The 25235-nt window shown below is 37.0% G+C and overlaps 4 protein-coding genes and 1 long non-coding RNA gene across 6 annotated transcripts; 2 read left to right on the top strand and 3 right to left on the bottom strand.

Moving 5' to 3' along the window:
• Positions 1 to 5356: 5356 nt before the first annotated feature.
• On the bottom strand, positions 5357 to 6806 carry LOC125587439. Its single transcript, XR_007323721.1, has 6 exons — positions 6765 to 6806; positions 6580 to 6680; positions 6370 to 6493; positions 6172 to 6253; positions 5949 to 6066; positions 5357 to 5848 (listed from the first exon to the last, which is right to left on the bottom strand). It is a non-coding gene; the product is annotated as an uncharacterized LOC125587439 (long non-coding RNA).
• Positions 6807 to 8053: 1247 nt separating this feature from the next.
• Positions 8054 to 10305, bottom strand: LOC106412246 (phenylacetaldehyde reductase). 2 transcript variants are annotated; one of them, XM_013853152.3, is made up of 5 exons: positions 10053 to 10305; positions 9430 to 9599; positions 9148 to 9339; positions 8718 to 9067; positions 8054 to 8365 (listed from the first exon to the last, which is right to left on the bottom strand). In XM_013853152.3, the coding sequence occupies exons 1-5, from the start codon at positions 10171 to 10173 to the stop codon at positions 8218 to 8220; spliced, it is 981 nt and encodes a 326-aa protein (XP_013708606.1). In that variant the 5' UTR covers positions 10174 to 10305; the 3' UTR covers positions 8054 to 8217. The 2 variants fall into 2 exon arrangements, with proteins under 2 accessions (XP_013708606.1, XP_013708607.1); XM_013853153.3 differs by having other exon boundaries at positions 9430 to 9527; positions 10053 to 10256.
• A 1436-nt stretch (positions 10306 to 11741) lies between these two features.
• Positions 11742 to 13663, top strand: LOC106415761 (nuclear envelope-associated protein 3). Its single transcript, XM_013856529.3, has 5 exons — positions 11742 to 12069; positions 12247 to 12423; positions 12524 to 13060; positions 13142 to 13243; positions 13326 to 13663. The coding sequence occupies exons 2-5, from the start codon at positions 12253 to 12255 to the stop codon at positions 13491 to 13493; spliced, it is 978 nt and encodes a 325-aa protein (XP_013711983.1). The 5' UTR covers positions 11742 to 12069; positions 12247 to 12252; the 3' UTR covers positions 13494 to 13663.
• On the bottom strand, positions 13623 to 15265 carry LOC106415763 (PLASMODESMATA CALLOSE-BINDING PROTEIN 3-like). The gene is made up of 3 exons (XM_013856531.3): positions 14325 to 15265; positions 14047 to 14176; positions 13623 to 13964 (listed from the first exon to the last, which is right to left on the bottom strand). Exons 1-3 carry the CDS (start codon positions 14875 to 14877, stop codon positions 13757 to 13759), a joined length of 891 nt encoding a protein of 296 aa, XP_013711985.1. The 5' UTR covers positions 14878 to 15265; the 3' UTR covers positions 13623 to 13756.
• Positions 15266 to 17117: 1852 nt separating this feature from the next.
• On the top strand, positions 17118 to 19710 carry LOC106415760 (probable receptor-like protein kinase At2g42960). The gene is made up of 7 exons (XM_013856528.3): positions 17118 to 17364; positions 17678 to 18246; positions 18332 to 18436; positions 18512 to 18634; positions 18711 to 19011; positions 19089 to 19301; positions 19373 to 19710. The coding sequence occupies exons 2-7, from the start codon at positions 17693 to 17695 to the stop codon at positions 19460 to 19462; spliced, it is 1386 nt and encodes a 461-aa protein (XP_013711982.1). The 5' UTR covers positions 17118 to 17364; positions 17678 to 17692; the 3' UTR covers positions 19463 to 19710.
• The last annotated feature ends 5525 nt before the right edge of the window (positions 19711 to 25235 follow it).

Raw genomic sequence — 25235 nt, 5'->3', positions numbered from 1 at the left:
AGAAGATTGAGTCTCGGGGACGGTCTCCGGCTGACCCGAAGAACCGGGAGCTGAAGAAGAACCGGGAAGTGAAGGCGGGTCTAACCGACTACCCGGTTGACCGAACATCTGCGAGTAGTGAGCAGTACGCTGGTGCTTGCGAATAGTCTGCAAAATTTAAATTTCTAAATTAAAATCAAGAGTAAAAAAAAAAATTATGAACAGTATTAACTACGTAATTAATAAAATTACGAAACCTAAATTTTCTAAACTAATTTCCTAAACTAAATTCCCTAAACTAACCACCTAAACTACTTAGAGAGGAATGAGAGGCTTACCATGGCGAGAGGAAATAGAGAGGCTGTAGAGAGGAAATAGAGAGGAAATGAAGAGGGCTGCGGTTTCGCCTATATATAGGATTAGGTTTCGTCGAAGATTCGTCGCAAAAGACGAGGAAGGACAGAGGCCCGTCTTTCGTTTCGTCGCAAGGCCCACGCAAATTAACGAGGAAATACAGAGGCCCGTGTTTTTTTTGCGAGGAAATACAGAGGCCCGTGTTTTATTTTACGTCGTTCTTGCGACGATTTTTGTTTTTATCATCGACATTACGTGCAAATAGCGAGGCTTTTTTTGCTAACCCCTAAAATCTTAAACCCCAAACCTCAAACCCTATCTTTCTTATCTCCAAACCTCAAACCCTATCTTTCTTATATTTCTTATCTTATACTTCATATATTTCTAACCCTTTAACTTCAATATATATATTTTTTTGAATTTGAAAGGTTTAATACGTTGAAAAACTATTTTACAAATTTTAAATTTGACATATCACACAACAAATAAAACACACTCTACAAATCACATATGAAAGGTTTAAAAACAAAAAAAAAAGAGAAGAAGATATTTGAATACAAATGATGTAGATTTATGTGGGCTACACTTACGTATCTCGTCATATGTGTTTCCAATAACTTTAAACTTTTTTTTTTTTAAGTTTATATAAAATAGAAAATAATTTTTTTTTAGTTTATATGAAGTAGGATGGGGAGTTTTAGGGTTTGCACATTTGGGGTTTAGGGATTTGGGTTTCATTTTAGTTTAGGGTTTATATTTACCGACGAATTAACGACGAAAAGTAAAATAAAAAAGCGGACCTCGCTCATTCCACGTAAGTTCACGAGGCTCTTACGACGTTTTGATCTTACGTGGAATAAGCGAGGTCCGCTTTTTTAATTATAAAGCGTCTCTTATTCCACGTAAGTTCACGAGGCTATTACGACGTTTTGATCTTACGTGGAATAAGCGAGGTCCGCTTTTTTAATTATAAAGCGTCTTTAATTCCACGTAAGTTCACGAGGCTATTACGACGTTTACTGTTACCGTGGAATATGCGAGGTAATGTATTATAAATCGTCGTAAAATTCCCGTGAGGTAACGTGGAAAGTACGACGACTGTCTCTAAACCCCTAAAACGAAACCCCAAACCCCAAACCACATCTTCTTTATCTTCTACTTCATATATCAAACACTTCTATCCTTTAACCTCAAGCAATTCATTCTAATCCAAACCGAAAATTATAAAAACACAATTCCTTTACTTATAATTAATGTCGATATCTTATTTATAAATAAACTCCCATTATCTTTAATTATATATAATAAATCAAACTCATACAAATATCAAATACATTAATCGGATTCATCGACATTCTCGTCATCACTTGAAACATCATCATTTTCATGAAACTCGTCTTCAACAGCTTCCTCCGTGGGATCTTCGGTAAGATCTTCATACTCGTGATTATGCGGATCAATGAGAAGGATGTCATCAATTTCTTGTTCAGGTTCATGAACTTCATTTATTTGTTCTTCTTGCAATGGTGGTTCTTCTCCTATGATGATTCGTCCTCGAGGTGTAACTTTGATCACGGCTAACCAATTTATACCCGACTCTCTCATCCGAGGGTATGGAAGGAAGCTAACTTGGTCTGCTTGTGAAGCTAAGATGAAGGGCTCGAATTTGTTGTACCTCCGGCCACCGTTGACATCTACTACACCGAATTTGTTCAACCGAACACCTCTATTGACGACGGGGTCGAACCATTCACACTTGAAGAGGACGCATTTTAGCTTCAATATCCCTGGGAATTCGACTTCAATAATCTCCGTCAAGATTCCGTAGAAATCTGTTTCTCCTTTCACACAAATTCCATAGTTACTGGTTGCCCGCTGTTTACCATACTCATATGTGTGAAAAGTATAGCCTCGTGTGAAATACATCTGTGATGTGGTGACCTTTACAAGTGGAGATTGAATTACTTCGTGTAACCACTTAGGATAATCTGCATCGTCGTCATAATCAACCTATTTAAAAATAAAAAGAACGTTGAAATACAAATCATTCATGTATGAAAATTTTAAAAGTATTTGATTAATACCTGATTCTTCAACCACTTAACAAAGTGTTGATCTTTTCTTTTGTCTACGTCACTTGTGGATATACCAGGAAATGTTTCTTCGACTTGTGAAACAAACATGCTGTAAAATCACATTTTACATGAATTAATCTCTCTCAATTATATAATGTATACTCAATTTAAGTTACCTTTCAAAATAACGCATCAATGGATCCTCGCAATTGAGTAGAATATAGGTGTGTGCACTATGAGCGTCTTCTTCACTCGACCACCAAACCTGTTTTGATTTCCCACCAAGTCGTCCAATCTGGCTAAAGATTTCTGGAACACCAACAACTGCATATGTGGGCGCAACGCCACCATCATCATATCTTCTTGGAGCTCTTCTTCGGGTACGTACTTTTGACGCAAAGTAGTACGATGTGAAGTGAGAAACTTCTTCTGTCAAACTTCCAGCAATTATAGAACCTTCAACTTTGGCGAGGTTCTTTGCTTTTCCCTTCAAATATTTCATGGCTCGCTCGTACTGATACATCCATCCGTAATGTACCGGTCCACGAAGCAATGCCTCATATGGGAGGTGGATAGCTAGATGCTCCATCACGTCAAAAAAGCCTGGAGGAAATATCTTCTCCAAGTTGCACAATAAGATAGGAATGTTCTCCTGAAGCTGTTCTACGACTTCTTCTTTAAGAGTGCGTGTGCTCAAATCCCTGAAAAATGCTCCAATGCCTATTCCAAAAACAATTAAACACATTGTTAGTCAAATACTATTATTGTAAACTAAACCAATTTAATATTATTGTCCTATTGTAAACTACCTGCAAGTGCTTCATGTACGTTTGTTGGAAGTAGCTCCGCAAATGCAAATGGCAGAAGTCGTTGCATAAAGACATGACAATCATGACTCTTCATCCCGGAGAACTTTTGACCCTTTTCAACACATCTTGAAAGATTTGAAACATACCCATCAGGGAACTTCACTTCTGATGCCACCCAATTGAACAAAACCGACTTTTTTTCTGAAGACAATCTAAAAATTGGAACGGGAACTTGGCCATTGCTTTTTATATGTAACTCACTTCTTGAGCAAATATCCGGCAAGTCCAACCTCGATTTTATGTTGTCTTTTGTCTTCCCTGGGACATTCAATATTGTATTCATGATGTTCTCAAAGAAATTCTTCTCTATATGCATCACATCAAGGTTGTGGCGCAGAAGAAGATCCTTCCAATATGGTAACTCCCAAAATATACTCTTCTTGTGCCAGTTGTGATGAACACCGTAAGAATCAGGCATATTACGAGGGACATGCCAATTACCACCCCAGCGAACTGTTTCGTTAGCTCCGTGATAGTCGATTTGCGCTTCAATTTGTTCTCCAGTTAGATATGGAGGAGGAGTGTCTCTCACAACCTTTTTGTGCCTAAACAAATTCTTGTTTCTTCGGTACGGATGGCCAACTGGAAGAAATCGACGGTGACAATCGAACCAACTTGTCTTTCTACCATTCTTCAGTTGAAATGCATCTGTCGTTCCATTACAATATGGACAAGCTAATCTCCCATGTGTAGTCCATCCAGACAACATCCCATAGGCAGGAAAGTCACTTATGGTCCACAAAAGCATAGCTCGCATCGTAAAATTCTTCTTCGTTGAGCAGTCATACGTCCTCACCCCTGTTGACCACAAATCCTTCAACTCTTTTATCAGTGGTTGTAGGAAAACATCAAGTGACCTTTTTGGATGCTTCGGACCGGGTATTAATATGGTCAAGAATAAAAACTCCCGTTGCATGCACATCTCCGGTGGCAGGTTGTATGGCGTAAGAAAGACTGGCCACAATGAATATTGTCTCCCTGACATTCCAAATGGACTAAATCCATCTGTGCATAATCCGAGGTACACATTCCGGCTATTGCTAGCGAAATTCGGATGTACTTTGTTAAAATGTTTCCAGGCTCTTGCATCTGATGGATGAGTCATCTCACCATCCGTCTGAGTATGCTCGGCATGCCACCTCATCTTTCCAGCAGTCTGCTCCGATTGGTACAATCTTTTCAATCTATCTGTAATTGGTAGGTACCACATCCTTTGGTACGGTACCCTATTACGTCCCCTTCCTTGCGGCTTGAATCGTGGTTTCTTGCAGAATCGACATTCTTCCAACTTCTCATCATCTCCCCAGTAGATCATGCAGTTGTCGATGCAAACATCTATCATCTCCGAAGGCAACCCAAGACTATAAACCAGTTTCTGAATCTCATAATAAGAATCAGCAGACTCATTGTCTTCCGGCAAATACTCTTTAAATAAATCTGCCCATTCGTTCATGCAACTTTCAGGTAGATTGTGATCAGTTTTAATATTCATCATTCTAGCAGCCAATGACAATTTAGAGAGACCTTCTCTACAACCACTGTAAAGTGGTTGATTTGCCGCATCTAACATTTCATAAAACTTTTTTGAATCTATGTTAGGTTCTTCATCTTCATCATCATGAGCTACGAATGCATCAGTTACCATATCATGAACCCTATCATAATCTACCATCGGCTGATCCTCCTGATGGTAACTATGTGCATTATGCAATTGATGATCAACCGGTTCTTCTTGAAAGTTGCTATTACTACTACTAGCTTCATTCTGATCATAACTATAACCTTCTCCATGTTGAAACCAGATATAATAATTTGGCGTGAAACCTCTATTTACTAAATGCTTCCAAACATTTTCACGATTTGCCAACTTTGAATTGTTACATTTCCTACAAGGACAGAATATTTTACCGCTTTCTTGGGCGAGCGGTGTAGAATCTGCTTGATGCATAAAACGCTCCAACCCAGCAAGATATTCTTTCGTCACTCTCCCGTTAGCATCTCTATGCATATACATCCACCTCCGCAACTCGAAAATATTTCCCAAGCCCGACATTTTTTCACGTTTTTTTTTCTTGTTGGTGTGCTTAAAATTATGTTCAAACCTCCATATTTATAGAAAATTTTCGAATCTGGTAGTTGAATTTTGCTAGGAATTTACGACGAAATATTAGGTTGGTTGCAAAAAAAACGTGTTAAGTTGGTGGATTTCTCGTTCTTTCCTCGTAAGTTATTTCCTCGTAAAAATCATGCTAATCTTACGACGAATTTGCGACGAAACATATTTTTCTCGAAATAACCACGTCAACTTACGACGATTTTACGAGGAATCGCTTTACTCGGTATTTTACAAGGCTGTTACGAGGAAACTTTATTTCCTCGCAATTTCATCGTTAAGTCAACGTAATTTCACGAGGATTAGTTTTCCTCGTTAAATTTCCTTGCTAAAACTGTGTTTTCTTGTAGTGGAAGGAAGATATCTCTCGTAAAAGTTTCTTTGAACATCCGGAGCAGCCAATATAACACCAACCCTAATCTTGCTGAATTCCGGTCACTTTAGCCATACTCAATTACCTATTAAATTTCAAATAGATCAAATTTATTTAGCAGTAGAAGCAAACAAATAAGAAGAATAATCTCAAAGAATATTAAATTTAAATAGATCAAATTTCACCTGAGGATCAGCAATAATAACATATTGGTTAAGCTCAGCAACAGTTAGAGGTTCAACCTTTTGGGCATGAACCAGCTTTGATGAAGACGTTGTCTGGTATGTACCATCGCCTGTCAATCTGCAGTGGGATGAGCATGAAAAACAATCAACAAAGCAGAAATTCAATTTCATCAGGATTAGACTGAAGTTACGATTATCTAATCAGAATGAGGGCACTTATTACTTGTCAAACTCTTCTTTTCGTGCAGGTGTCTCAGAATCAAAGTAGATATATGCGCCAGAAGAGGCGTTCAGAAATAACCGGCCTGACAACGCATATGGTTTTTTTAAAGAAAATGTCAGTTCAGAACAAACACTATATTGTATAGATTTGTTGAACCTATGTTAAATGAAACTACAGTGAAAAGAGATAGTCTCTTACCCCCAACAATCTTAGGATTGATGCTGGTGGAACGCACAATTTTAGGCTCTTTCTTGTAGCTATCAAATATTTATGAAATGCAAGAGCCAAAGAATCAAACATACAAACACAAACATTTACATCCCTGAAAAAACCCAAAGATTTAGAGTCACATGGTGGTATATTTAGAGTATCCATTGTAAGAAAAGAAGATTTAACAATTCAAAGTACCTTTATAGACCCAGAGTTAGCATTACATGTTGGGCCCCCGGTATAATGTCGGTGATTGTGCTCCTGATTGCACTTAGCTCACCAATTATATCTGAAGAATCCTACAAAACCAATATGATGTAAGGTAAATCTAACAATTTCAGAATGAGGTCAAATAAAGAAACTGGAAAACAACAAACACTCACTTTTGCAAATAATATGCAAACCAACCAGCAATCATCAGAGACTGGCCAATGCAAGTAACTGGTCGGAATCAGAACAGTTCAGTAGGTATGGGACTGACGGACTTGGTTAGTTTTTCAAAAGAACTCATGAGTTCACCGCCTTTCCTAACGTTCCTTGCCTCCCAAAAACGCAGCAAACAAACCTGTGTTGGAGCAGCACTGAATTTCAGATCCGCAATGACGGTGAAAGGATTCCCATTGCCGGAATCGGTATTTCGAGCAGACTTTTCTTCTCGATCTCGTTGAAGTTGTGCTGTTCATCGGTGCAAGATGTGATATTTATACTCACAGCTTTAGTTGGTAGTGGGATAATTGACTTGAAGCTCGGATTTAAGGGCATTTTAATGGAAGGTGAAGGCGTTATAGTTCGTCGATGGAAGCTTTATTTCTGAAAAGATCGGCATAGAAGAAGTTGAGAAGACGATGAGAAACCTGATACTCTTAATTGGGCTGTATAAAAACTTTTATAAAGACCAATAAAACATAGGAATGAGCCAACATCAACATATATAAGAGAAACCCATTACAATGAACGTAACGAAAACACACACTTTTATAGGACACGTGGCATCTTTTGCCTTGTGCTAAATGATGACGTGGACGCAGGAGAAGAGAGAAAAATCTCCTTTATTTATATAGATTTTCAAGTATATATTAGATATATATGGGTGTTTTAGTATATTTTTGGTATTATGGATATCTTTTCTAAGTTTCAGATTTAGGTTTTTTGGTATGGTTTTAAGTTTTGGATAAAATTTTAGATTTTTAAAAATATAATTCGGATAATCGGATAAAAGTTTGGTATTTTTTATATCTCCGGGTCAGATTTTGGATAAAATTTTAGATATTTTTAGGTATTTAAATATTTTTAAATATTTATTTTATGTTTTTGGGTATGTTTTGTTCAAATCTGACAGGATCCAAACCGAATCCGACCCGGAACCATACCAAATCCGAACCGATAAATTCTAATTATCCTAATAAATCTAAATATTTAAGACTTGAAAGATTCGGATCCGACGAAACCCGACCCGAACCCGAGGACCCAATATATATATATATATCTGACCAAATTCTTCTTACTAGTATAGTATATTGGCATTTAAAAATAATTTAATCCACAATTAGGCTACTTATTCTTATAAACTTCATTAATGGATGAAACATCTTCAACAGTATTTATGGTCTACTTTTTCAACGTATTTCTGGTCTCTATTAGGATTTAAAATTTAGATGGGCAAGACTCAAACTTAATGAAGAATTTGCTCAAAATATTCCCAAATGTCATTTGTCGTCACAATCTACAATCGGGTGCACGTACCATGAGTGCTTTGACATGAGAGGCGCAACATCTCTCACGTCCACGACTTAAATACATCCAATAATACTAATATAGATACATATATGAACGTGATCATACTCTCACAAGAGACATTTTTTCTTTGAGGCTAATGATAGTATCTCTAAGGCTTGATTTCAGAGGAGTGAACTCAACTCCCAAATTCTTCACTTTATCCACACACATTGTGCAATTGATTCCATCCATCAGACCTTCTCCATTCCTAAAACAAAGTCAAAAGATGTTATGTTTCTTGGTAATACCCTTGATAAAGTTTATGGTATGATGATTAATACTCCCTCTGTTCCTAAAAAATCCATATTCTAGTTTTTTCACACATTTTAATAAAACACATTAAATTTGCATAATTTTTTGTGTTTATCTTCTTTCCACAATTTTAAATCAATAAAAAATCAATTAGTGCAATTAAAATTTTTGAAGTTTGCAATTAGTTAATAAAACATGCATTGAAAATGTAAAAATGAATCTTTTAGAAACAAAATTTTTCTCTATAATATGTATCTTTAAGGAACGGAGGTAGTAAATAATAAGGATTAAATGGATAGAGCACTCACATATCATCAATACACAAATCTGGAAATAATTCACGCATAGTCTCTTTAATGTGGTTTATCGTCACACTCTGGCCGCTGATTATGTATCTACCATTGGCGGAAGGAGATTCCAACGCTTTGACATGAGCCAAAGCAACATCTCTCACGTCCACGAACCTGTAATATCTACAGTTGAGAGGGTTCTTACCCTTTACCATATCCACAATGATCTCTACAGACAAGTTAAGGGTTGGTAGCAAAAGTGGGCCGATTATATATCCTGGATTTATCACGACCATGTCCATTCCGTTGTCTTTAGCAAATTGCCATGCTACATTCTCTGCCAGTGTTTTGGAGAGTTGATACCAGAGCTGAAGAGGAAAACGAATTGTGTAAGAGATATATAATCCAAACTCTCAAAACTGACGTGTAAAAACAAAATCCAAAGGACCTTTGATTCGATGCAAACACTTGGATCAGAGAAGAAAGTCTCGTCAACCACGTCGTTTGGCTCCAAAGGGGGTTGACGAATAAGAACCGCAGCCATGGATGACGTTAGAATGACTCTTTTGACAGAGGAAATTTTTCTGCATGTGTCAAGGACGTCAATAGTACCCTTTACGGCTGGATCTATTAGCTCCGTCTGATAAAAACACATTTTAATAAATTTTGCTTTAGACCTTAAAAACATTAGAAAGGGTTCTGCTAATTATTAGTAAAATTTGCGATGAACCTGAGGATCCATGACGGTGAACTTAACCGGAGAAGCCGTATGGAAGACAGCGTCACAACCTTGGATAGCTTGCTCGAAGGAAAATTCTTCTAAAAGATCTGCTTTAAACACTTTTAGTCTTTCTTTTGCACCCTCAAGTGCAAGAAGATGTTCTGTTTTCGCCGTGTCCGCTAATGGGAAAATATAACATATTATGTATGTCGTCAGAATGCATCTCTACAAGTCTTACAACTAATTGATGTGCCTTGGAGAAAATTAGAAAATACTGTATTTAATTAATCAAAAGAGTAGAATTAATTACAGAAAAAAATAAATGGATGCTCCATTTTTGGGAAAAAATTGAAAGTTATACATTCAACAAACACACATATATAAGACAAAAGCTTAGAAAAAAAAAATAGATGTAACAAATCAAATAAAAAATGTCAATTTGAACTTTATATTTTATAACTGAGGTTGACGAAAAAAAAATTATAACTGGACATGTATTTTGGTGTCTTAGGTAAAAATACATGCATCAGAATTTCCCATTTGCTTTTGTTGAGCTACTTTTAATCATCCCTAAGAATTGCAATCTCGCTAGAGAGTATTATAATGGAAAAGAGAGGAGGAGGGGAACAAACATGGGTTTCGAACGGTAGCCCTGACGGTGTATCCACGGAGAAGCAATAGCTTAACAATCCAAGACGCTACGTAACCGGAAGCTCCAGTAACGCAGACCACCTTTCCTCCTTCGCTGTTCATCTCCCTTCTCTTTATCTGATAGCAAATTGTTTTAGATGAAGAGAAGGAGAGAAATGCTCGTTAATGGGTTGTATATTTTTGTCCAATACATATCACGTGGGAGATATGAGTGAGTGGTTACAAAGTGAGCAGACACTTGTGTACATCTTTTGGACTGGTTTACCATGTGGATGGACTGTCCGAATAGGTTACATATTCGACACGTTTATGATTACAATTTTCAAATATGTTTGGCAAAATAACTAAACGTATTGAATTTTCTATAAGTGTGACCAAATTCTTCTTACTATTATAGTAAATTGGCATCATAAATAATTTGTTCCACAATTAGGCTACTTATTCTTTATAAACTTCATAGATGGTTGATACAGCTTCAAAAGTCTATGAATCATACTCTCGAAAAATTATTATGAATTTTAATAAAATATAGTTATGATGAGATTATGTAAGCAGACTTTTCCTTGAGCCTAACAACATAGTCTCATAGGGTTTCTTCTAGCATGCGGTTATTAATCTAACCCAATCAAAAAATTCGGTTATCGGTTCAATTCAGTTAGAAAGTTCAGTTCGATTTGGCAATTAATAAAAGTTAGTTCGATTCAAAATAACCAAACTAACTAAGATCCGAATTAAGATAACCAAACTAACTAAAATAACCGATTTTTTTTAAAACTTTAACCAAATTAAACCGAATTCAAAAGTTTCGTTTAAAATTTTTGAAACCGAATTAATTAAAAATTTGGCCAAACCGAACCAACCGAATTCCAAACTAACTGGCTAAAAAAAACCAAATTAAGAAACTGAATCCTTATGCCTAGTTTCTTCTGTAGGAGTGAGCTCAATTCCCAAACTCTACACTATGTCCACACACACTTTGTATGCCATCTCATCCATCTCATCCATCTCATTCTCTTTCTTCGTAACATATAATTTCAGAAAACCTTTGTTCAATTTATATATTGATTCAACATAAGTAAAGAATAATTAAGGAGACATATGACCCACTGATCAGAAATTTATAACTCATCCTAAAGCTTTTCAATGTGTCTCATTGTTGTATTCGGATCCAACAATTATGTATATCTGCCATTCGCAGAAGGGTTTACCGAAACCTTGGATATGAGCGAGTGAAACATCTCTCTGACATCCCCAAACCTGTAGTAAAAACTATTGGGAGAGATTATTCACATCTGTTAATATTCAATATCATATCTTATGCTAGTTATGTCAAAACACTCCAAAACTATCTAATTGGGTATTTCATAAGGATTTGACATTTTATCAATCATTCCAAAACCCATATTAGTGTTTGGAAATTAAGATTAGATTTTGTGTTTGAATGATAAACAAACAATAGATAGATAAACATTGTTCACTTGTTTATTGTACGTGGTTTTCTATAATTTGAATTATAAAAAAAATATTGCCGCGCTACAGTCAAACCCTAGCAAGTAGCAACTGAAACCGAGCCCGCCTGACGCGTAGGTTCCGTTGCTTTTAAATGACACAAAAGCCGAAGCACCAGGCTCGGTTACACCGAAGCAGAGCATTTTAGGCTTTTTAGCAAAAACTAACCCTCATCCGAACCTAAACGAACTCGGACCGCATCCAGGCTCGTTTTCTCTGTCTTCTTTCCTCCTCTGGAAAAATCACAAACTTGTAAATTGATTCTTCTGTTCTTCCTATAAATCCCAACAGCCTAAACTTTTCAACCGTTAGATTAGATTATTCACACTCTAAAGTCTCTAAACCATAGCCGTCAGATTAAACCTTCTGGATCTTCTTCTGACTTTAATTCTTTTTGTTTCCGGGGAGCTGTTGAACACTGACGACGATGGAGACTGGTGGGTCACGCGAAAATTTGGATTTTTAGGGTTTGAAGACTCCAAAAAACCTGTAAGAGTTTCAAATTTTGAACAAAGGTCGCCTCTTTTTTTGGCTGTATGCTTCAAAAGTATTGGTCTTTATCACTCTAGCTCGTTAATGTCTGTAGTTACAGGAGAATTTTTATGTTAAGAGGATTTGATTTCACATTCTTAATTATCTTGAGATTGGGTATTTCATTCAATCCAGGAAAAAATGGCAGCTTCTGTTAGCTTAAGAGAAGAGGATCCTCTGTTGAAGGATCTGAGTGAGAAGAAGCAGAGTTTCAGGAGAAATGTTGTGTCTTTAGCCGCTGACTTGAAGCAAGCAAGGACTCGTCTCGCTGAACAGGAGCGTTCGTGTTCACAAGAAGTCATCTCGAGGCAGGTAAGCAAGCACGCAAAGCTCATTTATATTATCACCAGCTATCACATTTTAATATCGATTTTGGTTTCAAAGTTGAGACTTTTGTTTAATACATGAGCAGGAAGCAGAAGCAAGAGTTAAGAGAATGGAAGATGAAATGCTTGAACTCTCTAAGGAATTAAACAAGAAAGTTGAGCAGATCCGTGCTTCTGATGTTGCTACTGAGAAGTATGTGAAGGAACTGGGTGAGATCAAGTCACAGCTTGCAGCAACGCAGGCAACTGCAGAGGCAAGTGCTTTGTCTGCAGATTCAGCTTATTCTCAGTGCAGACTGCTCTCCAAGCATTTGCACGAGAGGACTGGTTCATTGAAAGAGCAAGAGGACCAAGTAACTCGACTCGGCCAGCAGCTGGAGGATCTACAAAAGGAGCTGGAAGCTAGAGAATCTTCACAGAAGCAGCTAAGAGATGAGGTTTCGAAAGTTGAAGTTGACCTTATGCGTGTTGCATCAGTGCTACCAGAGGAAGATTCTCCAAAGAATTTTGAAAGAATCAATAAGCTTTTGAAGGCTAAAGATGATGAGATAGCGAGACTGAGAGATGAGCTGAAGATTATATCGGCTCACTGGAGGTTTAAGACGCAGGAGTTAGAAGATCAGGTAACAACACAACACATGCTTTAGCTTCTCTTTATGGTTTAATCCAGTAAAGCCTGTGTTTTGTTTTTTTGTCTGGAGCAGGTGGAGAATCAAAGGAGGATTAACCAGGAGCTTAAAAAGAAGGTGCTGAAGCTAGAGTTTTGCCTTGGCGAAACACGCATCCAAACTCGAAAACTTCACAAGGTAAATAAACTTTCACTTTGATTTGACTTAGCATAGTAATTTATATGAAAATTGAGATGTTTGTTTTTCTGTGGTTTGGTAGATAGGAGAGAGAAACGCTGTGGCAATACAAGAACTTAAGAAGCAACTAGCTGCAAAAAAACAGCATGAAGCTGATCCTTTTAATAACCAAAACTTCTGGGACAAATCAGGTTTCAAGGTTGTTGTCTCCATGTCGATGCTGTTATTAGTTGCCTTTTCTAGGCGCTAAATTATTGAAAGAATTCATTTAGACTATGTTAAAGTAGATAGAACACCTCTTTGTTACAATGTCTGAGTTTCTGCTTTGGTCCTAAAGAGAGAAGGAAACAACCGGAGTTTTCTGTACAAAACCGAGACATGAGCGTTGAACAAAACAAATTTATAATGTCTTAACATTCCTAGCTTCTTCTTGGTACGTTACACTAAATGAGCTTGAGCTTGTGGAACACTATCTCATTAAACTAATTCTGACTCCTATATAAATTCTACTTTCTAATGAAATAGCACTGCGTGAAGAAACAATGTTACCACCATAGTGTGACCAAAGTGAAGCTGCAAGTTGGTAGAGTCTGATAACGTCGGATTGTTCCCACTAGGTGAACCATCAAACCCGTAGACCGCGGGACCTCCTGATAATGGATAGTTTAGAGTGTTTGATGAAGGGTTCGCCGGGTTAAAAACTGCTGGTGGAGTTCCAACCCTTGAAAATATAGATAAGAGATACATTTTCAGTTAGGCTTTGAGACAAAAACAAGAGTGTTGAAAGAATGTCTTTATCTTACCCGATTATACCGCCTCCTGTTGGTATTATAGGTGTCGATGTAACAGGAGGCTGGTTCACCGTTTGTGTTGATGGAGTTGGCGTTGAGGTTGATGTTGATGAGCCTGTTTGGTAAATACAAGAACCAGTGCCTGTTTTTGAAACAAAAATGGTTCAATCGTATGGTTGAAAAAAACACCACAGGTTATTAGCTCAACTGGAAAAGACCATATCCACTGTGGCCCGATTAAAAGATTAAACAAGAAACAAGAGTATATATCATTTTTTTCCCTCACTTACTTGGGTTGGTGCTAACAAGTGAGGCTGCACCGCCAAAATCGCAGCTTTGAGGAGAAGGGTTCTTCTGGTAATAGCTGTTGAAGGCAAATGAGGCATGGTTCTGAAGACTGATAGGCGAATAACAGTTGCCTCCTTGCTGTATCTGAGAGCAATCCGCTCCACCTAACCCGCAGGCATAGTCAAGAGCCAGTTGGAGTGAGGTTTGAGAGGCTCCAGGCTTTGCCACGCACCAGCTTTGACCTGAAACCGAAGGAGAGTTTGATGGAATCACAGGAACCGTTCCTGAGGGTTGTGTTGGAGGGTACTGAGTCACTGGGTTGGTCACAGGTGGTGTGAGTGTTGCAGGGACTGTTGTGACTGGAGGTGTAAGAGGAACTGTTGTGGCAGGGTTTGTTGGCGTTATGGTCACGGGAGGGAATGTAGTAACAGGTGGTGTGGTTGTAGGGTTTGTAGGGAAGACCATTGGTGGGTTTAAGACATCATGAGTTGTAGTTGATGAGGAAGAGAGTGAGACAAGAGAAAGAAACAAGAAGAAGTAACTCTGTTGCGCCATCAGAGCTTGAGATTGGGTTTGTGTGTTTTTTTTTCTCTTCTTCTTTCTTGGGTTTATAAGTACATAATGGTGTGAAGAAGATGTGATTAAGAAAGGAGGACAAAAGCTTTGAGATTCTCTTGAGAAAATTGGGGGGAAGAAGCTGACTGTATTTTACATGCAAGTGACTAAGTAAGAAAAAAATAAAAGAGAAAAGATGTTTGCTTTGCTATGAAGTCTTTTTGGATTAGGCCTGTGCCTAGTCTCATCTTTATATATGTGTGCAAAGATACACAAGCTTTTGCCTTATGTTAACAAAACAGAAAGAGAAAAACATTTTTGTCAGATCCGTTTCAGACATAAGCATATGCATAAAGATAGTTCTGCAAAGTTTTCAAGAAAGAAGCTGCAAATTGGTATTTATATATCTTTTTTCTCTTAGCCAAAAAGGAGAAAAAGGAAGAGAGTGGCGCTGCAGATTAAGATCATGAGATTAATTAATACAAAGGTTGATCTTCTGCTTAGCTCAGCAAAACCCACAAAGATTTAAATAAATCTCCAAAGCGGAAAGTGAGGGAGAAAAAGCAGAGAAGGTAAAGCTCTGTTAGCTGTTTGTTTAATGGATTAATTAATTGTCCTAATTTTAAAAGCTATACTCTACACGTTTGAAAATGATTCTTCTTTGCTCATTAGAAAATAAAAATGTGTACAACTTTGTTCTTGAGATAAGAAGATTGATTCATGCAAGTAGGGACAACCCATGTGGAATGGTGGATCTTGATACTATCTTCTTAAAAGAATACATGGGTTCAACAGTAAAGCTACCACTAAACTATTGTCACATATCCAAAAAAGTTAACACTAGTTCTTGAATTCATTTGAAGAGAGAAATTCAAGATTGTTATAGACCGGGAATAGGCCTGGGCATTCGGGATCCCAATCGGGTTTCAGTTTTGTTCAATCGGGTTTTGATTTTTCAGATTTATAAAAATCAGCTTCATTCGGATTATATGAAAGTTCGGTTTGAAACCGGTTTGGGTTCTGCCAGGTTTGGATCGGGGTTAGTAAATCTCCAAAGAACCGGGACAATCCGATGTACTTTCGGGTTCAGGTCTCAATCGGTTTTTTGGTTTAAAAGTACATGATTTGTATCTACTTTGTAAGAAAAACATTAATAAAATCGGTTTTTTGGTTTTAAAATACTTGATTTATACATATTTTGTAACCAAACCATAACTAAAATTTATTCAAAAATAGGAAAGGAACATCAAACATGAAAGGTAAACATAGTTATCTGAATAAATGAAAGCATGAAAACCAAGTTCTCGTGAAATGAGAAACATTATTCAATGAAAACAAAACCAAAATCTAAAAACTTCAAGCTTCAAACGCCACCTTTAACCATCAACCTTCATGTAATAGATAATTATTTTAGATGTTCAATAGTATCTTAGTGTATTTTGGATATATATTAGAAACTGAGCCATGTTCGTTATAATTTTTTTTTTGAGATTTTGAATGTTACAAATTTTTTTTTGAGATTTTTGAATGTTCGGTTCGGATAATACCCATAACCCGAAATACCATAAAAGAAGATCAATTCGGTATTTAAATCGGCTTTAAATCGGTTTGAATTCATTTTTATCGGATCGAGTTCGGTTCGGGTTTTCGGATTCGGTTTATCTGCCAGCCCTAACCGGGAAGGTTGGAGAAATTTGGTCTAAATATTCTGGACAAAATTATACATTGGGCTCAGAATATAATTTGAAGCCCAAGACTGGTATATTTATTACGGTCCAATTTGAGCTTCTATTCTTGTTTTTAAACCGGGGATCTAACCAAACCAAATGATTATTCATTGGTTTGATCGCAATTGTGTGAGGGAGCTACATTTGGAAATAAATAATACGATTCGATGGAGGCTTTCCAAATTTGTTGGACTTTCTTTTTCAAGGAGACGACGATGAACAAAGATTAAGCAACCTCTTTCGTAATTTGCTTCACAACTCAAAAGCTATTCTAGAAGACTACTACTTCTCTCTGCCGATATAAAATGTTTTTAAGTCCACAGTTGCTGCTATACATTAAAGTTTTCATCCTCCTGCCTCACGGAAATGCATAATATATATATATATATATATATGTATAATATACGCTTATGCAGACGGTGTTTCATGTGATGTAATGAAATGTAATTTGCAATGCAAGCTTCTTTGTTTCTCACCACCTAAATTAAAAGAAAAAAAAAGTTAAAGAGAGACTGGATTTTTTTATCACCTACCACTTGATAACTCCATCTCTTCTTCTTCCACCAGATTTCACAGCTCACGCTTTAAAGTTTTCTTTTATTTATTTTATAACTTTCATCTTTCTTACTCTTCTTCTACACATAAAAAGTTCAACATCTTTCTTTACAAAAAAACTCTGTTTTCCCAGTTTCATCTAAAAGTTATAGTCTTTTTTTCCTTTTCTTTGAAGAGCTTCTCTCATCAAGTTTCATTCTTAGAGGTAATGTACATCATTATATTCTCACATTCCTTGATATTCTACCATCATTGCTTGTCTTATGCCATCTTCTAACTGGATAATGATATATGTAATGATTGCTGCATTTAGCTATATTCTTGACTTGTTGGGTTATTAAGCTCCTTAGTGGTCCTTTATGTTTAATATGGGACCATTAAATCAACTTTGGAGCCTATTCTTCATCAATCTCACATCATTTTTCATGTTGTAGCTTTCTACAATTTAATTCTTTCTTTCTGTGGTGCCGTTGTGTGAAGTTTTATCTCTTTAATTTTGATGATCTTGAATCAAACAGATTAGGAAGGAAACAATGTCTGGACTTAAGATCTGGCAAGCAACCGTTATCTCCATTGCATTGTTCATCATAGCCATACTTTCTGTTCTTTCATTTTGTCTCATATGGAAAAAGAAACCAAGAATATCCAAAACCTTGAGTCTTCCCATCATCCAAACCCCTCCTATATCCAAAGAGATCAAAGAAATCAGAATTGAGCATGTCTCAAACTTTGACCCTCACAAGAAAGACAGCAATGAACCTGACAACTTCTTGCTCAATTTGGATATGGAGAAGAAGAGACAGAACGGTGTAAGTAGCAGTCCATCTGGCTCAGGGGAAGAAAGTTCTATGTGTGTTGCAAACATGTCTTCATCATCATTGTATGAGATGGCAACACCATCACCTCTCTCCGGTTTACCTGAGTCACACCTTGGTTGGGGTCATTGGTTTACTCTGAGAGATCTTGAGATAGCAACAAACAGTTTCTCACAAGAGAATGTGATTGGTGAAGGAGGATATGGAGTCGTATACAGAGGAGAGCTGACCAATGGAACTCATGTAGCCGTGAAAAAGATCTTGAACCATTTGTGAGTTATACTATATGGTTTCAAAAAAAAAAAGAGTTCTCTCTATTTAATTTTGTTAAATATTCTGAAATTTTTGATTTTGTAGGGGACAAGCTGAGAAAGAGTTTAGAGTAGAGGTTGATGCTATTGGTCATGTGCGTCACAAGAACTTGGTACGTCTTCTTGGATACTGCATTGAAGGCACACACAGGTAGGTATAAGCCTTTTGAGTCTTTTTTTATAGAGAGAAGAAACAAAACGTTTTGTGACATTTTTTTGCTATAAGGATATTGGTTTATGAGTATATGAACAATGGGAACCTCGAAGAATGGCTTCATGGAGCAATGAGACAGCATGGATACTTAACTTGGGAGGCAAGAATGAAAGTTCTCACATGCACATCCAAGGCGTAAGCATAACATTTCATTATTTTTAAAGTTTTCTTATACGTTCTGCTTAGAGTAATGTTTTCATCTACTGTGCAGTCTTGCGTATCTACACGAGGCAATAGAGCCAAAAGTAGTCCACAGAGACATCAAGTCGAGCAACATATTGCTTGATGATAGATTCAACGCAAAGGTTTCAGATTTTGGCCTTGCCAAGTTGCTCGGAGATGGGAAAACCCATGTGACCACTAGAGTGATGGGAACGTTTGGGTATGTTGCTCCAGAATATGCGAATACGGGACTTCTGAATGAAAAGAGTGATGTGTACAGCTTTGGTGTCTTGATCTTAGAAGCAATAACCGGACGAGATCCTGTGGACTATGCACGTCCTGCTAGTGAGGTAGATAGACTATTTGAGAGATGAATGTATTTGATAATGTGATGAGTATTGAGACTCATGATACATTCTTTTTGTAGGTGAACCTAGTTGAGTGGTTGAAGATGATGGTAGGAACTAAGAGACTGGAAGAAGTGATTGATCCAAACATAGCGGTTAAGCCAGCGACCAGAGCGTTGAAACGTGTTCTCCTTACAGCACTAAGATGCATTGATCCTGACTCTGAAAAGAGACCTAAAATGAGCCAAGTTGTGCGTATGCTCGAGTCTGAGGAATATCCCATACCAAGAGAGGTTAGTGTAGTTTACAACAATTTATAATGAATGCAGAATATGTATACATAAGCAAGAATTAAACTTAACAGGATCGGAGAGGACGTAGAGCGCAAGAGGAAAACTCGGATACTGATACAAGCACACCGGCTTCAAGAACACAGAGCAAGAGACTTCAATAATCAGAGATCTTTCCTGGTGTGGCTTATTCTCTGTTCTTTGGAAGTTGTTGCTTTTTGTGCACTTTCTTGTTCTTGTGTTTGAGATTCTACTTGTTTTGTTTCTTCCGGGTTTGCTTTTGAAAGAACAGATGGTCGAGAGAGATACATATATAGATACGTGTGATATGTAACATATATACTCACATGCTTGTATATGGAACTGGATTTGTATTGAAACTTACATATCAGTATTAATAGTTTGGTGTGTACAGCGAGTGTTTCTCTACCACACAAAAGTCTAAGCACTATTCACTTTGAAATCTTATTTGTAGACTAACCTTTGTTTAGACTTGAATATCTCTTTGGAGTAGATGAGAGAACAAGTGCTCTTCAATACAAGCAACAGAGAATGATAGTAACTATGTAATAACAAAAAGAAATGTGCCATTGAGTTCTTGTTTTGTAAGAGATTTTTTTTAGTTCTTACTAAGAAAAGACAAGAAAAATGCTAAAAAGCGGAGTTGATAAGAGCATCTTTAGCCCGAGCAAAAAAAGGTTGCTTATGGCTTGGGGCTCCACCAAAAGCACAAGCATCGTCGCTTCCGCATGCAAAATAAATACCGAGTTTTCTTCGTTGCTTGTACTGTTCGCATGTCCCACCAACACGTAGCGGTCCGCGATTAGTGCGCTTTTTAATTTTTTTTTTTTTGAGAAAAAAGAAAAAAAAAATTTAAAAGGTTGCTGGGATAATAATGCTCTCAAGCTCAATAAATAAAAATAAACATAACAAAGAGAGAATTCTCATCAATGGATGAACAATCTAAGTGACCATCCTGCTTAGCCTTTTATTGAACCTCAGCAATAACTTTGCATGAACACTCCTCCTTCTTGAAGTGATGTGATCTCTTTGCATCTCTTAAAATGATCTCCTTCTCTTTCACCTTGGAGATTAGTTTGATCGCTGCATGGCAATCCCTACAAACTCTAAGGTTTTTCAAGACGCGGAGGGGTACTCCTTCTGGTAGCTTCAAGAGACCATAAGCCACCGCGAGTCTCTCGCTATGATATCTCTCACTCAGCCTATCAACTTTCTCTTCCTCCTCTACATAGCAATCAGGATTATACCCAGCTTCTCTCAGTAACCCATCCCATTCAGCCAAAAACTTCACAATCGCTTCTTGCTCTGGATGGATACCTCCCCTAGCGAACGCGTAAGCCATATCTCCAACTTGAGTCCAGCTACAACCTGGTGACTTTCTTATACCTTTACTCAGTTCTGAAAACATCACCACACCTACCGTGAGATGCATCATCGTCAAACACTTTCCTAGCTTCCTCCATATCTCCGTTATTCATATACCCGGACACCAACCCGTTCCAAGAGGTGATGTTTCTCTCAGCCATCTGGTCGAAGAGAAGCTGTGCCTCGCGAGGCATGCGGTTTGTGAAATGCTCAGACATCATGGAGTTCCAGGAAGAGACTGAGTTAGAGTCACATGAATCGAAAAGCTTCCTGGCTTCATGAATCTGGCTGGTACGTAAGAGATGAGTGATTTTAGCGTTTGCACTGGGAGTGACGCTTGAGCAAAACGCTCTACGTAGGAGTAACTGTGCCTTCATACTCGGAATCTCAAAAATGAAACATACCGATGAGAAGAGAGTGGTTCTGACATGACATGGGGTGATTGGTAGAGGCTATGGCTTTCTGTTTTTTTACTCTAAGATTTAGGGTGTGATTGGTAAGTGCGGTGAGTGCTTTCCACGGCTCATTTTTTTTTCTACATCCATTTTAGTTTACCAATCATGCTTTAAGAAAAAAAAATTAAAGGTACAACAATAAAAACTAAAATAGGAAACAAATAGCTTTGGAAATCAGTTTTTCTAGAGCGTTATATTTAGTTCTCTGAAAATAATTAATCTACAGCTACAGCAATAAAATCTACAGCTATTATTTTAAACCAAAAAATAAAAGCCACAACACTTACCAATCATCCCCTTAGGCTCTAGATTTTTAGCTTTAGCTTTAATTTTATTTTGCATTAAAAAATCTTTCAGAGCACTATATAAGATATCTAGAGAAAATGCTTTTTAAAGCTAACATATTTCCTTTTATAATGTTTTGGTTTTAGATTTAGTTTTTAAAATAAAAGCATGATTGCTTTAAAAAATAAATGTAGAAATTAAAAAAAGCTGTGAACCAATCACCTCCAGATCCTCCACTACCACTCAAAGCAGTGCTATGTATATATTCTTTTATCCAAATACATACTGCTCGAGTTTTAGTAATCTTGCAGAACAATACTCAAAACAAGATTTGATGAACATGGAAAGAGAATATACGCATTTGACCGAAAAATAAGGAAAGAGCATATAAGCAGTAGAAAGAAAATCTAAAGTAATATTTTGAAAGCAAATGAGAGCAACAAGGCATGGGCAAAAAAAAAAACTGAAAGCCTGAAACAACCTGAAAATCAAAAATGTTAAAATCTATTCAAAAATATGCAAAAGTATTTTAAAAAATCCAATTTTTCAAAAATTGTTGAACGACTCGAAATTATCCCAAAAAAAAAATCCAAAAAATTCTAAATTATTTTAAGTTTTTATCTGAATCATCATAATTATATAATACTTTATACAGAATATCTGATATTTTATTTGAAATATCTTAATTATCTGAAATAACCAAATCGCAACTAGAACTAAATGAGAATCAAAATTTTCAAGATATGAGATGGTTCCTAATTTCACTATCTAAACCGATCTGAACTACCCGATCCAATCCAAACCAAATATTTGCCGAGATACCCAAAACGCCTATGCCTGAAAGCAACGGTGGGTCTTAGGGGGTGAAACGTTTTTATAGGCAACTAGGGGTTGGCCCGCCCTACGGGCGGATAAGTTTACATTAATATTATATTTGTTATATCTAAGTTATTATATTTTACTTTTCAAAATTATTATTAAAAAAATCTATTATATGTTAGTTTTTGGTTGTGGCTGATGAAATGTGGATATTATTTAAATTTTATTATTCTTTTTCGAAGTTCTTAGATTTTAAATTATATTATGTATTTCAGTAAATTATTATTTGTTGAGAGACTGATGTACTGTTGGATTGAAAATGACTTATCGATTTAAATAAATGATAAATTATTAAATGTTTTGTTTATAGATTTGATCTTAAAAATGAAAAATGGAAGACAATTCATAAGTTGCTCAAAAAAAAGGAAGACAATTCATAAATTCTTTAATAAGTTTACTGACTTGGTGGTGCAACTAAGAAATAGATACCAATAGTACTTGGGTGTTCGAAATCAGAATTAAAAACATAAACTGGAAGGGGTTGGCTATCGTAGAAATCAGAAACAAAAACTTAAATCTGTCTACCGCATCATTGGTTTGTAAGGTTGGTGGAACCCTTTTAAATGGTATCATCATAATACAGAAGACCCTGACTGTCTTGCGAGTTAACTTGAAATTAAAATCCGTGAGCTTGACTTGAAGTTGCATAGGCGTCCAACTATGTCTTGGAAACACTGTGGCGTTGTTATGGCTGCTTCTTCGTTGGGAGCACTCTCAGGAGACTTATAGATATCTAGTGTTACACTTATTGATTATAAGTATCTCTCTCATTTCGTTCATGACCAATGGCGCTTGTCCACCAACCAGTTTCAGTGCTGCTTAAAGATGACAAAGGTTGCCTCACCACCACCGTCATCACATACTTTAACCTCAAACCAATATCTATATATATATATAGCATACGATTAGTCGCATGACTTGCGAATAATATATATAAGACATAAAGGGGAGCTGTAGATTCATTGATGATGCTAACAGAACTGTTTGAAAACACTTACGTGGAAGCTATTGATAGCTGCGGAGGAGCTTTTGATAGCTGGTGTGGTATCTCCATTTGCTCCAAACCTAGCTCGAACATGGTTGAATATGAAATGTGTTTATATAGGATTAATTTCGAGAGCGGTGGACGACGACATGGTTTGGCATTCATATTTTAGTACTTATAACTGGTGTGACGGTGGAGAAACATGCTGGCCAAAACTAATGAATAGTGGTGGAGTATGAAGCATATATCGTGGACACTCTGAGGATTTTTTTTTGGTGAGAAGGGAAGATTTATTCACGATTACCTTGATAGATATTTTTCGGTCACACTGAAGTCGGAATCAAAGAAGAGTCGTGGGGAATCTGTGAAGCTAAGGGTTACAACACCTGAAAGTATAGATGGAATGGTATTAGTAATGATACACATCCGTAGAGAAGTCTTTAAATGTGTAACTTTTCAAGTCTATGAATAACTACAATTACTATATGAAACATAAAGATGGAAAGAGACGTACCTCCAAGTATTATTTTTGAATTTAGAGTGGTTAGCAAGAGTATTGACGTTTTTGTCTCAGTATCATTCCACCTACCTCGGAAAGTGGCTGCAAAACCAATCTAGACCCACTTTTAATCTTCTCACAGAGTCGGAACTTCTCTAACTGCATTATGATTTGTCTCGACGCTTTCTCCTAAAGTATTCACTGTCTAAATAATAGCACTCGAAGCAATGCTTATAGCTTCAACTCTGTCCATGAAAGCAACCTTCGGGAAGAAACAGATATTGTTTGAATCCGCAAGAAGAACCCATAAGCTTTTCTTTTTGCGGAAAGGGAAGTAAGCCGAATGAAGAATACCGCCTAATATTCCACTGAGGCGTTTCAGAGTGGCCACTGTCGTAAAGTTGCTTTCTCGAAAACTTCTTCACCTTTTGTTTTGCAAGTGACTTCTACATTCAGAGAGGTATCATTCTTACACCTTCACGATGTCCACAACATCGCTCTCCATCAAACCAGCAACCTCCGTGAGTGGTTAAGAATGTTCTTCCAGGTGCACCTCTTGAAACTCTCAAAATAATCCAACCTGCAACCCTATCCTTTTAGCATTAAATTTATTTAAATAAGGAAGTTGTAAGAAAGGAGCACTGAGAGAAACATCCTACAATCAAAGAACAACATTAATATACCTGAAAAATCCTTAAACGTTTTGGGCAAAACTGCAAAAGTATATTTGCAGAAAAAATCTTAATTCCTGAACAATGCACTGAGAGAGCTCCATTAATCAGAGTTGAGGATTTAACCATCCATGGCCTTGCTTATAGCGGGACTAACCCACCATTTGCAATAAACTCCATGATCAAGCTTCCGTGCACCTGATAAACCAGAGATAATTTCACAATTTTTTTGATTTTCAATCAAACCCATTTTTCATAACAGGGAAAAAACCCACGATGCTTTTGATCAAATAATCAGAGGAAAAAGCTTACTTTATTGTATAAGATGTTAGGTGACGAAGTTTTTAAGCAGACATTGATAGAGTTAAAGAGAATTAGGTTTACAGATAGTCAAGTAATGAGAGAGAGAGAGAGAGAGAGAGAGAGAGAATTCGCCATTAGTAGAGTTGATGTTTAATAGTGATTGACCTTTGGGATTTGGTCGAATTGAGGCTGTTCATCGCAGGGACGGAACACATTTACGGAGCTTCGAACGGTTACGTTGGTGGATGATGAGGCCGAGTTAATGCGAAAGAGTGGGAGGAGTGGCAGGATCGACGTTAATGCTTGAGTAAATGGTATATGTTTGCCGAAAGCTGAATACGTTACAGAGCCATTGTTTGGTGTTTAGAGCTTCAGAGAATGAAGGTGCTGGTGATGAAGATTAACCAAACCTAATAACAACTGGGCCTAAGAGAGTGATAGCCCATCAAAGTATTAATCGTTTCAACATCGAAA

This window comes from Brassica napus, chromosome C5, assembly GCF_020379485.1.
Source record: "Brassica napus cultivar Da-Ae chromosome C5, Da-Ae, whole genome shotgun sequence".
Classification (NCBI taxonomy): Eukaryota; Viridiplantae; Streptophyta; class Magnoliopsida; order Brassicales; family Brassicaceae; genus Brassica; species Brassica napus.
Note: the sequence above shows the minus strand (reverse complement) of the source record. Positions and strands in the feature narration are given on the sequence as shown.